The sequence below is a fragment of the Electrophorus electricus genome, chromosome 7 (genome assembly GCF_013358815.1).
Source record: "Electrophorus electricus isolate fEleEle1 chromosome 7, fEleEle1.pri, whole genome shotgun sequence".
NCBI classification, from domain to species: Eukaryota; Metazoa; Chordata; class Actinopteri; order Gymnotiformes; family Gymnotidae; genus Electrophorus; species Electrophorus electricus.
In genome coordinates, this window is record NC_049541.1 from 13752291 (window position 1) to 13767299 (window position 15009).

A 15009-nucleotide genomic window follows, 5' to 3' on the forward strand; every position below is an offset into this window, starting at 1 on the left:
TAGATTAGACATAAAAGAGACGCCCTCAATCATGCTAGGTTAGATGTAGTGCAATAGCTCCCCTTAACTCACTTTACCAGCTGTGAGAAGAGAGAAAAGTCTATTTTCATAAAATCTCAGTACAAAGTGCTGAATAAATAAATAAATAAATAAATAAATAAATAAATAAATAAATAAATAAAGTACGAAAAATAAAAAGAAGGAAGGGTAAAGTTATGATAGCTCAAGGGAAATTTGACAGCTCAAAGCTTTTCTTTCCCCTTTCTATAGTGTGTAAAGTCACAACACAAACTTTTTTTTTGACAGTTGAGATTAGAGGAACTGCCTGATTCAACTAGTTCACTCACTGAGGTCTATGGTGTAAATCTTGTCACATTATGTGATTTATGGGAAGAAACTGAAAAGTCAAGAGACTGCAATATGCATTATCAACATTCCTGTTATGTGCAATATGCATTATGAACATTCCTGTCTTGTCCTGTCAATATTCCTACCACAAATCTCAGGGACTGTGGCATTAAGTGAACAGGACATAATCATGGTGGGGAGCGACTAGAAAAATGAGCTCTTTCTAGTTTCTCTGAACTATCTCTGATCACGTGCACCACATGTGAGGAGCTTTGTGAGAAACAGAGAGAGGGAGGTGAGATGATGACACTTTTCTTCTAAGAACCAAAGAATTCTCAATATATTGCATGAATCAAGGGCTCTTCTACACTGCATATTCATTTCAAGTATTAATTTAAATACTTGTCTCAGATTGAACCAAGCAAAAGATGTTTTTATATTTATCATAACAAATAAAATGATCAATCCATGTGTTGGCAATTTGATACTGCACTGGTCAAGAATGATCTTTCATATAAGGTATTCCATCAACCAATGTGTGTATCAAAGTTTTCATTAGCCATCGTTATCACAGTGCACTATAGTATAGTCCAGAGTATTGTATTTGTATTGTACCTTATGAGTTGATTGTACTACAAAACACTAAACTGTAGACTGCTATTAGCACTTTGCTAACCTTGCATCATTATTGAGATGGGATCATTCTTTCCTAGAAGGTTAGACCTACATAGATGCAAAGATGCAGAACACAGAAGCCTTCTGATCACCATTATTACCCTCATATCACTGCGGCTTAGGAGCCACACTTACTGAAAAGAGTATTCCAAAGGGTAGTTGTATTTTTTTATGTGTTGGCCATTTATACTAAAGACCAGTAAAAGAATTTGCAAATGAAGCCTAAAAAAAGAAAACTATAAGTACTTAGTCTTCATGGTACCAGCAGAAGACTGTATGGAACTAAGGCACAGATCTGATGACCTGCTGATCAACAACAAAATAGACAGATTATGGACAACGTTTTTATTACCAAAATAAACACTGATTTTACCATGGTTTTTGGGGAATTTGTAATGGCTCAGAGGAACCGCTTGCAGCCCTTTAGTAGCGCCATAATGTTATTTTCGTCATAGTATACAACAGCAAAGTACAGCATATTTTAAGAAGAAAACAATTTCTAATGTATTGAATAATCTGCACCGTCAAAAGACACTGTCAGCTCTCCTATCCATTCTATGTACGAACACCTTTATTTATTTTTTTATTAATCACTGGCTCTTTGTTTTGTGGACAGTGATGCTAAGTTTGCCATAACTATGGTTGTATCTACATCTGAATAATTTCTCCACCTTTGTCCAATTCAAGATCAAGTTAATGCTAACTATTTTCAAAGCTTTGTTGTTTTTAAATGCATTTTGTGCTGAGATGTTGTACTGATTCTATAACTGCATGATTAACCTCATGTCTTTTACATTTTTATCTTAAGTGGAAAGATTGGAAGATAATTTTGGAAGATAAGCTAATTTTTGTTGCCTTTTGATCTGTTTCCATTAATTTTAGAACTAACAATGAGTGTAATTATTTCTTCTCCAATAAGTAATACTTATTTTTAGATTGCTCAAGGCAACTGATTAATTCTGAAATTAAGAGCTGTTTTATTGAAAACAAACAAGCTAAAAGATGACTTTCTAAAAGTAATAAAACCATACCAGAGTTTTTTGAAATTCGTGCTGAGAAAAAAATTAAAAAGTACATTTTATGTAAGGAAACGTATACATTTTGAAAGCTGAAATTTCCAATCTGAAGTAGGGTACTGGATTAAGCATTGCCTGTTAGCAGGTGATTCATCTGTTTGGGGGTCTGCAGAGAGTTACGTGCGTAAAATGACTTGTCCCTTTTATCAGGAGCGTACCAGCCGCTCTAGGTTTAAAAGCTTTGCTGAGTCCACCATCATAAGTGTCTCTTTCTGGTGAACACAACTTTACGCAACTCAGAAGCAGTGCTGTCCATCTTGTCTGCAGATGTTTGGCGGGGGCAATTCTGCTAGCTATTATTCTCCACGGTCATGTATTTGAGGGCGGCAAAACCATAGCGACGGGACATGTTCTGTTGAAACTCCTCTTTGAGAGTCTTGAGGCAAACACGGTACTGTTCATTTGAGCGGAACTTGGTGATGTCGAAGCTGGGTGCATGAGGCATGTGGATCATAAAGGCATTGGGTAGAACCACAAATTCATATTCCTGAAAAAAATAAATACATTTTATAACCAGTTGGGGGAAAAAGTAAAATCTGTCACATCAGACAAAACTGTCATACAATCATACATACAAAATATTTGATTTCTGTTCTGATTAAAGAGCAACCTTATATTATGTACTAAAAGTTATGCTTTTATGTCAGAAATAATTGGTTAATTTGCATTTGTGTCAAATGCATCAATAAAAGCTGAACTGAAATGGACAGACATTACTAAGTACACAAAAATATTCAGTCTGATCTTAATCTCTTTTTTTGCAGGTATATCTCATTTCACTGAATATCACAGATCGATTGTAAGAACTTGATGGAGCTGCATCTCCTTAGTGGAAAGTAAAATCAAACCTGACTGAAGTAGAGAAAGCTGTAGAAGCAGGAGGAGAATAATTCATGGTGAACCAAATGAACCAAAATAAGAAATGTATGAAACAGACCAGATATTTTAAAATCCATTACTTTTTGATCAATGTTAATGACTCCAATAAATCATTTAATCTAATCAAATTTACAAATGTTCTCATAAATGACCAGTTAGCAAGATCTGCAAGTGTATAATTTAATTAAGACAGAATCTTCCCATATTGTAAACATGTTGAAATAAAGCTTAGTTTAGTATCATATGAACTTTGCATATAGGCACATAAAGAGGAAAAAAGGTGTATTGATATTTAATTTTGTCTTAGAAATTAGAGAAAACAACATGGGTTTAGGATAAAACCATGCTTTTGCCCCTGCAGATGTCTACTCTGATTGATTAGGGCTGAATTTTCTCATGGTCTTATAATTAGTGTATTACAATGTCACTCATATGTTATCTGAAGCTGTTTGATCAAGATTAATACACTTTGATGTAATGACTTTAAATGCTATCACTGACCCATTATGTGCTTTAATATTAATAAATATTTCAGATCTTGATTACATTTTAAAAATTATTTCATAATTTCAGCAGTTTTTACTCTGACTACAAGAATTTATTGTTAATCAGTTTAATGAACAATTTTTCTTGAGTCTGATGTGTCAAGAACAGGTCCTTGATGTGCCTAAATTGGTAGAGGGAGCAGACACTTCAGATTACCTGTGCATCCAGCTCCATAATGTGGGCCACTTTGTTCCATCCGAATCCCACAAACCTGCGGTCGTACTCAGGACTGTCCCTCCGTACCATTACGTATGGCTCAAAGTCTGCCTCCCACTGCACTCTGTATGGAGTCGTGGCTGTTCGCCATTTAGCAAAGTTAGTCGGAGCATGGCCTTTTGTCCATACGTGGTACCTGAGGAATTAATTAACAAATACAAGAATGTACAGAATAGTAGAGACCTCAATAAATCATTAACCCAGAACAGAATTAAATCTATATTCATCCTTTTAAAGCATTGCATATTCAAAATGTAAATGCATAGAAATGTGTAAAAATCCATTTAGCTCATGCTACAATTTAAATCCACTCACTTTCCTGGATCATAAATCAAACTGTTCTCATAAGAGATTAAAGCTGTGAGGCTCTTCCTTCTTTCAATTTACCAGGGCTTGCCCTAGATACAAGATTATACGCTGCCACCATATTTGCCATGCATCAGTGTTATTCTTTGGTGGAAAAACAGAATTCACTGACTTTGATTAAAAAATAGGATTCACTTACAGGATTCACTGATCCAGTAAAGAATAGTAAAGAATAGTGAATTTTGAACAGATTGCAAATAATTACTGGGCACATTCCACCCTCTTTGGTCATGTCTTCTAAGACAGATTTAATGAAGTTAATAACTGATGAAGCTAATCATCTGATGTGTTTAAATTTCAGAATTTTTAATTGTTTTAATTGCATTAATCCTTGAAGTAAGAAAAGCAGCATCGACTGCTAGTTCAGCAGCATTCCATTCTTGACAGGACTTAACAGAATTGAACCAAACTGGTGAGCTCTATCATAGTCTGCAGAGTTAAGGTGATTTGTGTGGAGGGTTGTATTTGCCATAAGTTATCTAGCTCCAAAATGACTGGGAGGTGCTACTGTCCCAATTAAACTGATGAGGTAATTGATGTAATTTAATAAGGTAATTAAAGTTCCTTATGTTTTCATGCAGTCAGGGTCCATCTGATCCCTACTGTAAAATTAACACCATTGAACTCTCAAAGGTGGTATATCCAGGATTCTAATGGATATCTTTCATAAGCTGAAAAGGAAAAAGTCTGAACACCTATGCCTGGGTTAAAACACTTATACCTTTAACAGTAAGCCAGTGACAAGTATGTTCAAGTTCAAAGTTCAAAGTTCAAAGGTTTTATTGTCATTTCAGCTATATACAAGTACACAACAAAAACGAGACAATGTTCCTCCAGGACCATGGTGCAACACAAAAACAACAGTGCAACAGACAATATGCTACACAAGTGCAAACAGTCGAATATAGTGCAAAATTAAATAAACAATAATAAATACAGGACAGGACAAATACAAAATGAGTAGACAGTGCAATTATTTAGTCCAGTACACAGTACTGTTAATTTTAACAGCAAAATTCGATCCTAATAGGTAACCTACAGGAGCACTGGTTTATAAGACTTTTACCTGAAGGTGAAGAGGGTGCCCATGTCCAGCTGGGACAGAAGTTCAGCCTTGGATTTGGGGTAGGACAGCCGGTAACGCAGTGTCTCAAACGCAGGCACCACCAGAGCCTTCTTGGTGTTAGTCATGTCCAGCTGAACTACTGACTTCCTGCAGGAAAATCATATGTGGTTCAGGTAATTCCATCTGAAGCACACAGGCTGTGTCCACCTCATCCTGAGCTTCCAGAAATTCTTTTTGGAAGACCTCAGTTTACCAAGAAATGTTAAGATCCAGAATTCTTGGACATTTCTAGCCATATTTTAGAAGTTTTACTGTGTTGGAGTCCTGTAGGAGGCAACCTTACCTGAGGTACTCGTAGAGTCCATACATAGGCAGGAAGTCGATGTCTGACAGGAACATATAGGGTGTGCTGACCTGCCTCATGGCGACGTTGCGCAGCAGGTTGACAGGGTAAAACTGGCCCTCCTTGTAGACAATGTGGTATCCCACATTACTTCTGCTCATGAGAACCTCAGAGCCCTGAGCATAGCGCAGGAATTGCTGGGCCTCAGCGTCGGACAGGTAGAGAGCCAGACTGATGGGGCCCTCCCAGTGTTTACAGATGGCCTCTAGCATTTGCAGCCTGCACCACACAAAAGATAAAATTTCATCAACCAACAAACCTTAATCTATGCTGCCTGCCCCCAAAAAGTTGATGTGACAGTATTCAATATGAGATATTAGAAATGTAGGTTTTCCTGAGGTAAACAACCAAATAACAAAGACTTCAAATAAATAACAAAGACCTCAAACAGTCTTTCTTAGTAGTATAGGCCTTTACCAGGCCACTGAAAGCTTGGCAGACATAAATGAAAGCATTCCTTTATCAAACACATCTTGCAAATTAAAATCGGTAAAACCTTCATAGTCTGAACCTTACTGGTTATCAAGTCAATGACACCACTGTGCCTCCAAAAGTGAGATACTGTGTTGCAGAGCTCAGAGAATTTGTAACAGATTTTCAAGGAAGTTTTCTAAACATGCAGAGCTTTATAGCATATCAGCTAGCTAGCATTAGATTACTATGCACTTCTACTATGCTTCTTAAATTGTAACTAATCAATACTGATGATTAGTCTTTTATCGCCAAGATAAGGTAGATTTAATTTGATGTATAGTATTAATCAAATTTAATTTAAGGCCACGTCAAATGCTTCTTTGAATTGAAAAATCAGATGCTAATCCCAAGGCCTTAATAAAGACATACCATCTTAATATTAGAAAATCTAACACTGATCACATTTGATATCAAGTCAAATCAGTTGGAAGTGAAATTGGTAAAGAAAGAATTGGTAAAGAAAGTAAGGAGGGAGTGAAAGGCAAGTAAAAGTCGAGAGAATCTTTATTCTACATAACAGCTTGACTTGAGCAAATTTAAAAATTAAAAGCTGACAATTCAGGTGTAACAATTCGATGCGTAGAATAAACACAGGAATGAAGGGTGCTTGAGAGTAGGTACAGGCAATGGCTCCAGGTGCAGGACGATGCACAACACCAACGGCAGGTATCTGTGGGCTTAAATAGCAGGGAGAACAAAAGAGGGCAAACAACAAACAGGTGTGTGCAATAACTAATAAGTGGGTTATTGGGACTGCGGCAGGTGTGTGTGTGTGTGTGTGTGTGTGTGTGTGTGTGTGTGTGTGTGTGTGTGTGTGTGTGTGTGTGTGTGTGTGTGTGTGTGTGTGCATGCACTTGTGTGCACGCATGTGTGTGTGAGTGTCCCTCCTGCAGGGTGCGTGGTGCACCATGACAAAAACTCTTTTTCTTTGGCTCTCAGTGTGTCACAGAGTCTTCAAAGTCTCTTTATGCCTCTGCCCATGGGAAACATTATATTTTCCAATTAAATTATTATGTTCTCCAGGACCTTTAATTTTATTCATCTTATGTGCATCATTACACATTTTTCAGATACCATTCTGAAATTTTCAACAATGTAAACATATAGTGAATGGTAGAAAAAAATGTGTTCACTTTCTTCATACCTGTCCATTGAGAGCTGGGCCACCAGGGTAACATCAGTCTGGTCTGTACTGGGCTGGTACTCATAATGCAGGAAGTAGAGGTGTGTGCGGTGCACAGTGAATCGTTCTCGCCGGAACTCATAACATGGGTCATCCTCATCAAGCTCCAGCAGAGTCTTCTGGAGCTGAGGCACCATCAGACACACATTAGTGAGGCTGCATGAAAGATTGCATTAAAGCAACACACTCTACAGACTCTACCCCCTGCATAAAGATTCTCTATGGTTTGCGACTTAGCTATATCTACATGTCCATTGAGCAAGCAGGCACTGGTGCTGTTCACATGCACTATAAAGTTGCATCTACTTCCTAATTATTATGATCTAGTCCATTTTCATCAGATTATAGCAATTCAAAACTGTTGCATTTGACACTGTACATCAGTAAAATAACACTTTATACTGTATTGCAGCATCCAGTATTCAGCGCTTATTCAGAACTTATGCCTGTACCTGTACCACTGTGGTTTACCTACATTCTCACTGTTGTGGTCGGTCTCACTGGGGCAGCCAAAAAGCTCCCTCCTCAACAGGTTGCCATCATACTCCAGGAAGGTCAGGTAAAGGTTCCTGAAGAACTCCACGTGCTTGTTCTTCACCCGCAGTTTCTTAGGAGAGTTCCAGTGGATCACCTGTGTCATCAGAGAGATCAGACATCATCTAACAATACAATAGACAATAGTTTAAGGCATTGGTCAGCATTGTACATTGGACTCTGATAGTGAGATCTGGCTAAATGCCATATGACAGCAGAATCCATATATAGTTGTTTGCTGAAGCAAAGCCCATAACTGTGGGGAAACAGAGAGTCTATTTGTACTAAGTGAAAATAGACAACAATGAAATCTTTACACAATTGCCACCACAATATTCCTGAGCAAATCGAGTAAGAGTGGACTGATGAGACTGGAGACTTGGTAAGTCAAGTTTGGCTTTAGGACATTTTATTATTAAAAAAATATTCCTCACATGTCCTTCTCTGGATGGTCTTTTTCCTTCAAGCTGGGGTCCTCTACCAGAGGCCATTTGGTTATTGCATTACAAGTACCCTCTGCCTGCTAGAATCTTGCATCCCACTGTTATGTGCTGGATTGTCTCAGACGCATCTTTGCAAAGCCTGCATCTGGGGTCCTGCCTGGTATGATATAGCCCAGCCTCTATTGATCTTGTATTCAAAGCTTGTTCCTGTGATGCCATAATTAGTGCCTCTTTCCTGTCTTTCAACCCAGCCTTTTGCAGCCATTGGTAGGATTTCACCATATCAGCCACTTCGACTATTTGCCTGTGGTACATACCGTGCAGGGGATATCCTCCCATGATGGACCCTGTTTCTCCTCATTTCCATCCTTCTCTGGTTATTGTTGTCTGAGGTATTCAGTAAGCACTTCAGCACTTGGGGCCATCATCCTGATGGATCTTGATTGTTTCATCCTGGATAGTGGCTCTGACACTCGCTAGTCCTCGGCACCCCTCCTTATGCTTAGTGTACAGAGTCAGAGTGCTGGATCAGGGCATCTCCTTGGTAAATCCCACACTTGATGGTGAATCATGCTATTGGCTTGAAGTTGGCCTCTAGGGTTCTCTTCCACGGCCGCACTGAGTTCCTAATGAAGGCTCTTAGAGTCCTGTTTATGCCTGAAGCATTCCAGAATCCATGTGTGGGGTATTGAATCATAGTCTTTCTTGTAGTCAGTCCAGGTGGTGGTCTGTCTGATCTTACAGTCTTAAGAGTATTTTTGGTGTCTTTTTTATCCACCAGTAACTGGCGCTTGGTTCCTCTGTTGTTTTTGCCAATGCCTTTCTGGGCCCCACTCATGTATTGAGCCACATGCTTACTCATCTTAACTGCAATGATGCCTAATAGGAGCTTCCATGTTGTGCAGAGGCAGGTTATTGGCTTGTAGTTGAATGAAACTGAGCCTTTCTGAAGGTCCCTCGGGATCAGGACTGTCTGGCCTTCAGTTAACCCTTCATAGTGGGTTCCATCCATTAGCAGCTGGTTCATTTGTGCTGCTAGGTGCTCATGAAGTACATCTTCTTCAGCCAGTAGGCATGGACCATGTCAGGGCCTGGGGCTGTCCAGTTCTTCATACTTGAGACTCTTTCTTGGATATCTTCTAGCATGATGGTTACTGGATCCTGTTCAGGGTGGTTGCTGTGGTCTGCTGTCAGGTTCTTTAACCACTGGACATTGTTGTTGTGTGATCCCTCTTTCTCTCATATGCCTTTCCAGTATTATTCAGTCTCCAGCCTTTGTGTTTCTTATGCTATTACACTGCCACCAAGATTACACTTTGGAAGGCTAATGGGACAACATCTTGTTTAGTCTCATGGCTTCTAACTTCTCTAGTGTACTTCTTCAGGCAGGCAGTCTAAATTGTTAATCTTTATTTGACAGTCTCCAAGGTCTCAGGTGTGCAGAGATTGTTGTATTTCTCAGGTACCTTCATCATGCCTTCCTACATTTCTGATAGCAGGCTGACTTCGCTTTGTGTTGCCCTTATCTTGGCCTCCAGTCTCCTTCTCCATGGAGGATACTTCTCCCTGATGGTGTTCACCTTGTAGCCAAGCATATATAGAGAGCTCCTCTTTAAATAGCATTTGTGGTTACTGTTTTAGAAGAGCAGTAGATCACCAAGTTTCTAGCAGTAAGCTAATATTTTTTGGTGGAGTATGATAACAGTTAATAGTAAGTTACACAAAAACAATCAAGGGGATTATATTTTCAGTTATTTTCCATTTTCAAGCTGTTAAACACATTAGCTTCAGAGCAGGTATACCCCATCAGTAACTGTAGAAAGTGAGTGAATTTGTGGATTAATATTAACATATAGCTAGCTATCTAGCTATCTAATGGCTTCTGAGAATGGAGTATATCTTATTTGCTGGGCTAAAGCCAAGATGGATATGTTGAACATCCTGTAGACTCATATTTCACTATTGCTATTTTCACCAAACTGTTTGCAAGACACAAACTTCTCTCTGCACCTTTCACACTCTCTCTTACACACACATTCATAGACATTTCATACACATTATATCCTTTCAGTGTCTTATTCATGCCCATCTCACCTTGAGGTCAGAAACATCTTTGTAACACTTCTCGGACCGGGTGTGATCGGACAGCTGAACGTTCCAGAAGCAAGGCAATTGGTGTACCAGGAAGGGGTTCTGTTTGATCACAGCATTGAAGATATCCTGCAAAGCACAACACAAGACCCTACATTCCATTACATTAATTACAAACAACCCAAGGCATCTGTGAGCCTAAATGACATAAATGAAAAGATTTACAAAACGGCATATGACTCCATATGACCCCATATTTAACAGACTATAAAAGCAATAATCCAAATAATGAAAGTAATGAGAAAGGACTGGTGCTGGGTTTGGTGAATGGTAATGTTAAAGAAACTTTACAAGAGGAAACTAACATAAGAAAATTAAGACTGCTAACAGAGTCTTTTCTATTTACACGAATTACTTGTTTTTTACTAATGAACAGTAAAATTTGAGTGCTTAATCATTGTTGTGTAACTATACATTACATCAAGTAGATGTGCAACAGTGGGCCTCTTTGTGCTTGTTGTATTCATAATGTGAAGTAAGCTCAGCAGCCCTAAGTCTGGCGTGGGTGTGTGGGTGTGTGGGTGTGTGTGTTTGCATGCGTGTGGGTGGGTGGGTGTGCGTGCGCGTGTGTGTGTATGTGTGTGTGTGAGTGTGTGTATGCATTTGTGTGCGTGTACCTGATCTGCTAGTGATGTGGACAGCATGCTCATCAGCTCTCTCTCTGCTGTCAGTCTCCACATCTGCTCCCATCTGAGTTTCCTTAAACGATCCAGCAGCAGAAGAATCACACCTGTAACACACACACAGAAAAAAAAAAGTGCTTTATGAGGTGTACATAAACAATGGAAAAATCTGTACACCAATTAATCCTTTGCTTTATAGAGTCCTCCACAACAACATATCATATTATGATAACATTATGGTAAAGTATGGTAGCTATGGCTTGTGGTCTCTGTTGAGGGGGATAAACTCATACTTGGCTAAACTCTCCAAGAATTTAAGGAGCTAACAGACTACAGAGATAAGAAGGATATTAAGCAGAGGTGGGGAATTTCAGCTTTCAGTAAGCACTTAGAAGGTGCTGAATAAGAAGATTAGATTATATGCTAAAAGAAGGTTTTGAATGGAAACTATTTAAAGGTAAGTATTGACAGGGTCAGTTGTTTGATTGGTGTAAGAATTTATCTAAAAATGATACCAATGTTTCTTTCAATTTTAAGCACATTTGACAAATTCTGAAAAAAAAAAAATAATTGTCCATGTAGTTGAGGGAGCCACCAACTCACCAGTGTTGAAGCCTCTGCCGAGAGCAGGCCACGGCCGATGGTTCTTCCACAGGTTTCCCAAATACCAGTCACTCTGGTTCTCCACCAGCCCCAGCACCTGCTGACCTGAGAAAGAGAGAGAGGCTTACAAATACAGTACATATGACTCAACACTACTAGTTTTTCCTCATTTTAAAATCAGGCTTTTATCCTTTCAGAAAACTTACGTGTGAGTGTGGATTTTTAATTGCCTTTGGACCCGAAAATCTGAGTAGCTGAGCAGCTAAAGAAATCATAGCTGATGCACAGAGATCTCTTGCTGGTTTTAGAGATTCATGAATGGATTTTAACTCTGGAAGATACAGCAAAAAGCTTCCCAGTTCTACTAAACTGTATACCTGGATGACTTATTCACTAACTGACTAAGCACCATATGATGTAACTTTGGTAATGTCTTTACATTGTGTGTGTGTGTGTGTGTGTGTGTGTGTGTGTGTGTGTGTGTAAGTGAAGAAGTGGACCCATTGGTGAAAAATCTAAGAATTTTAATATTTAGATTATTAACTTTACTTGAGTTTTCTCATAAGAACGTCTTGTAGAGCACTATTCTTTTTTTTTGCCCTTAAACTTTTAAGGCAAGGACAAAATTCATAAAGTTAAGCTTATGGACAACCCTTTATCTTCAATGAATTGTTCAAAGCTTGTTAGCATTATAAGAATATATAATGCTGGAATTAAAGGTGGAATATATATTAATACCGAGAAGGCTGACTATAGATGGACGATAGCAGCTTTAGAGTGTAGGAGAGTTTCTGTGTGTGTGTCAGAACGTGTCAGTGGGAGAACAAGTGTATGTGTGTGTGTGTGTGTGTGTGTGTGTGTGTGTGTGTGTGTGTGTGCGTGTGTGTGCATCCCTGTTAACCTTGTCAGTGATCATTAATGTGTGTCCATGGCAGATAATCTGCATAAAAGTCACAGACAGATAGAGATCTCCTCCTGCTTCAACAATGATAATTGCATTTATGTGATACAGTGCATCGCATTTCAACATGCAGCTATAAATAGCTGTTCCTAACAGGCACTCGGCATTCCTGGCTTAGGTTTTAATGTTCCTGTAAGGCAGTGTCAATGGTGCATGGAAAGTTTTACTGTTTTGTAACCCTTATAAATCTCTAAATTGCCTGCATTGGCTTTCGCCTGAGAGGCAAGACCTCTAGTGAATACATCGTTGATTTGGGGATCAATAAGCAGAGAAGCCAACAGAGAAAGTTAATTAGCCATTTCAAGGCCAGAGAAGTTACAGTTGGAAGCAAAAAGAGTTGGATTTGAATGAAGAGGCTTCAGGGGACTTGTTTCATGTAAAGTTAGAAAAGCTTTCTGACAAAGTCTGACTGCAGAAAGAGATGGTCCCTTACAAAACAAAACTTTGAAAAGAGCCCTATACAAAGCAAAGCTGTAAAATTCCTAATGTTATGAAAAAGCTTGTCAGCCTATGTTTTAAGAGATATGACATATTATAAAAATCCCAGCTAGTCTTTGAAATGTTTATACACAAGGTCATTACATATATATTTTGCAGCATTTATCTAATTTTTACCCTCATTTGATTTTAGTGGGGGGGGGGTATTTTATTTTTATTTTTTCTAATTATATATTGACATATTGATTCAGGTGTGGAATGCAAGGTTTTTCTTTTATCTGTGTAAAAACAAGTCACATTCTTTTGATTCTTTTATCCAATGGTTATCAAACTGTCTGTCCTGAAAGCTATATTTAGGAAGTATAACAGAATATTGCTCACAGTCTAACAGATGAGGGAAAAAAAAGCATTCCAGTGAAGAGCATGTGTTCTTGGTGAGTGATGTGCAGCAAGATATGCTTTAGTGTACTTCAATCAAGGACCACTTTTCAGCTTATACACTCTCTTTGATTTCAAATGAAGATATGCAGCTGCTCACTGAACCTACACAGTGTTCCTATAATGGTATGGGTTCAGTTTCATTAGGGATATTATTGGGATCGAATGTGAAAAAATGCACATATCCTAAAATGAGCCCCGAAGGAACCCCAGTGATTGCAATAATGGCTCCTCCAGAGAAATACACACAGGAGAGCTTGCTGTTCTGTCTGTGACTAAAAAGAGCAGGTGGAATAGAACCCAAAGGAATGACCTTTTAATAAAGACTGATTCAGACCACAAAGATCTACATTGCTCTGGAATATTAGCCCCACACAAATCTCTCTATTCATCTCTTTCTATCATACAATGTTTCTCTTTCTAATTTTCTTAGTTAACACTTAGCCCTGCCTGTCTTTTCTGTAGCATAGAAGAGATGATTTTGTGGAATGACTTAGTATGAAGCTCCCACATACTGTGTGCAGATTTACATACACCTGGTAACAACCTCTGAGTTAGACTGAAGAATTGTCAGGATGATTGACTGCAGGAAGCAATCACCATGCTCCCTATGTTTTCCTAAAAAATTGCTCAAAATATGTACAACACATTTTAAATATTATCAAACAATAATGCTTTCCAGGATGAGGAACAAACCTTCACCTGTGAAAAGGCTTAAATCAATAATCTAAGAAGAAGTCTTATGATGTAGATAATGACTGTATAATGCTAATAAATAATAACAAAAGGATGAAAAACCTTTGAACTTGTGAAAAGACAAGCCCAGAGCTCAGCAATGTCCTGTGGCAAAGGTGATGTCTGTGTCCAGAACGATGACTTTCTGCAGGTCAGAGGGCAGCGTCTTGGTCAGAACAAGCTTCATCAGGCCATAGATACCAGAGTAATGCTTGTTGGGGATCCATGAAACCTCAGACTAAACAAAACAATCAATAAAAAATGAATAATCAGTTGAAAATATACTGAAAATACATGTTGGAAATATGTGTTCAACACAAACTGCATTGCTTCTTCAGTCCTAACCAGTCTCCGAGAGTTCAAAAGGTCATGCCATGATTTTATCACCAAGTTTATTACATTAATTCTCCCTTGTGGCTTAAGATATTTAGCAAATCCAGAATCTTGAAACAAAGTCCTGGGTTTGGACTTTTTCTTTCTGAACCTGAACTATCAACACAGTACCCTTTCAAATACAAAGGGCAGGGAGAAAACACAGGAAATGGCTTAGCATGTTTTTTTTAACCACAACTGCACAGCATGGATTTTAACCACTACTGCACAGCTGTAAGGTTATCCAGGATCTGTTGCATGACTCACTTTCAGTTCGTCAGCATCGTAGAAGTCCACCTGGACAGCCGGCACCATCCAGGTGTGGAAGAGGGAGGCCAGGATCTGCTGGGCGATGGAGTCCGTGATGAAGTGGAAGTGGAGAGGGTTCCGCCTGTCACACAGTACACACATTGCACCCTGAGAGGAAGGAGGAGTATCTGCAGCTTCGTAACTAAAGTAAACACCTATTCTTCTCTAAA

At 38.8% G+C, this 15009-nt stretch overlaps 1 protein-coding gene across 1 annotated transcript in view; it reads right to left on the minus strand.

The window, feature by feature from the left end:
• Positions 1-1353: 1353 nt before the first annotated feature.
• The window catches only part of large1 (LARGE xylosyl- and glucuronyltransferase 1), a 32133-nt gene continuing 18477 nt past the window's right edge, over positions 1354-15009 (minus strand). Inside the window, 11 exon segments of the mRNA XM_027003922.2 lie at positions 1354-2586; positions 3681-3876; positions 5173-5319; positions 5516-5794; positions 7194-7357; positions 7708-7863; positions 10304-10429; positions 10978-11090; positions 11587-11691; positions 14222-14396; positions 14798-14921. Coding sequence (XP_026859723.2) covers positions 2389-2586; positions 3681-3876; positions 5173-5319; positions 5516-5794; positions 7194-7357; positions 7708-7863; positions 10304-10429; positions 10978-11090; positions 11587-11691; positions 14222-14396; positions 14798-14921 — 1783 coding nt within the window. The 3' untranslated portion in view covers positions 1354-2388.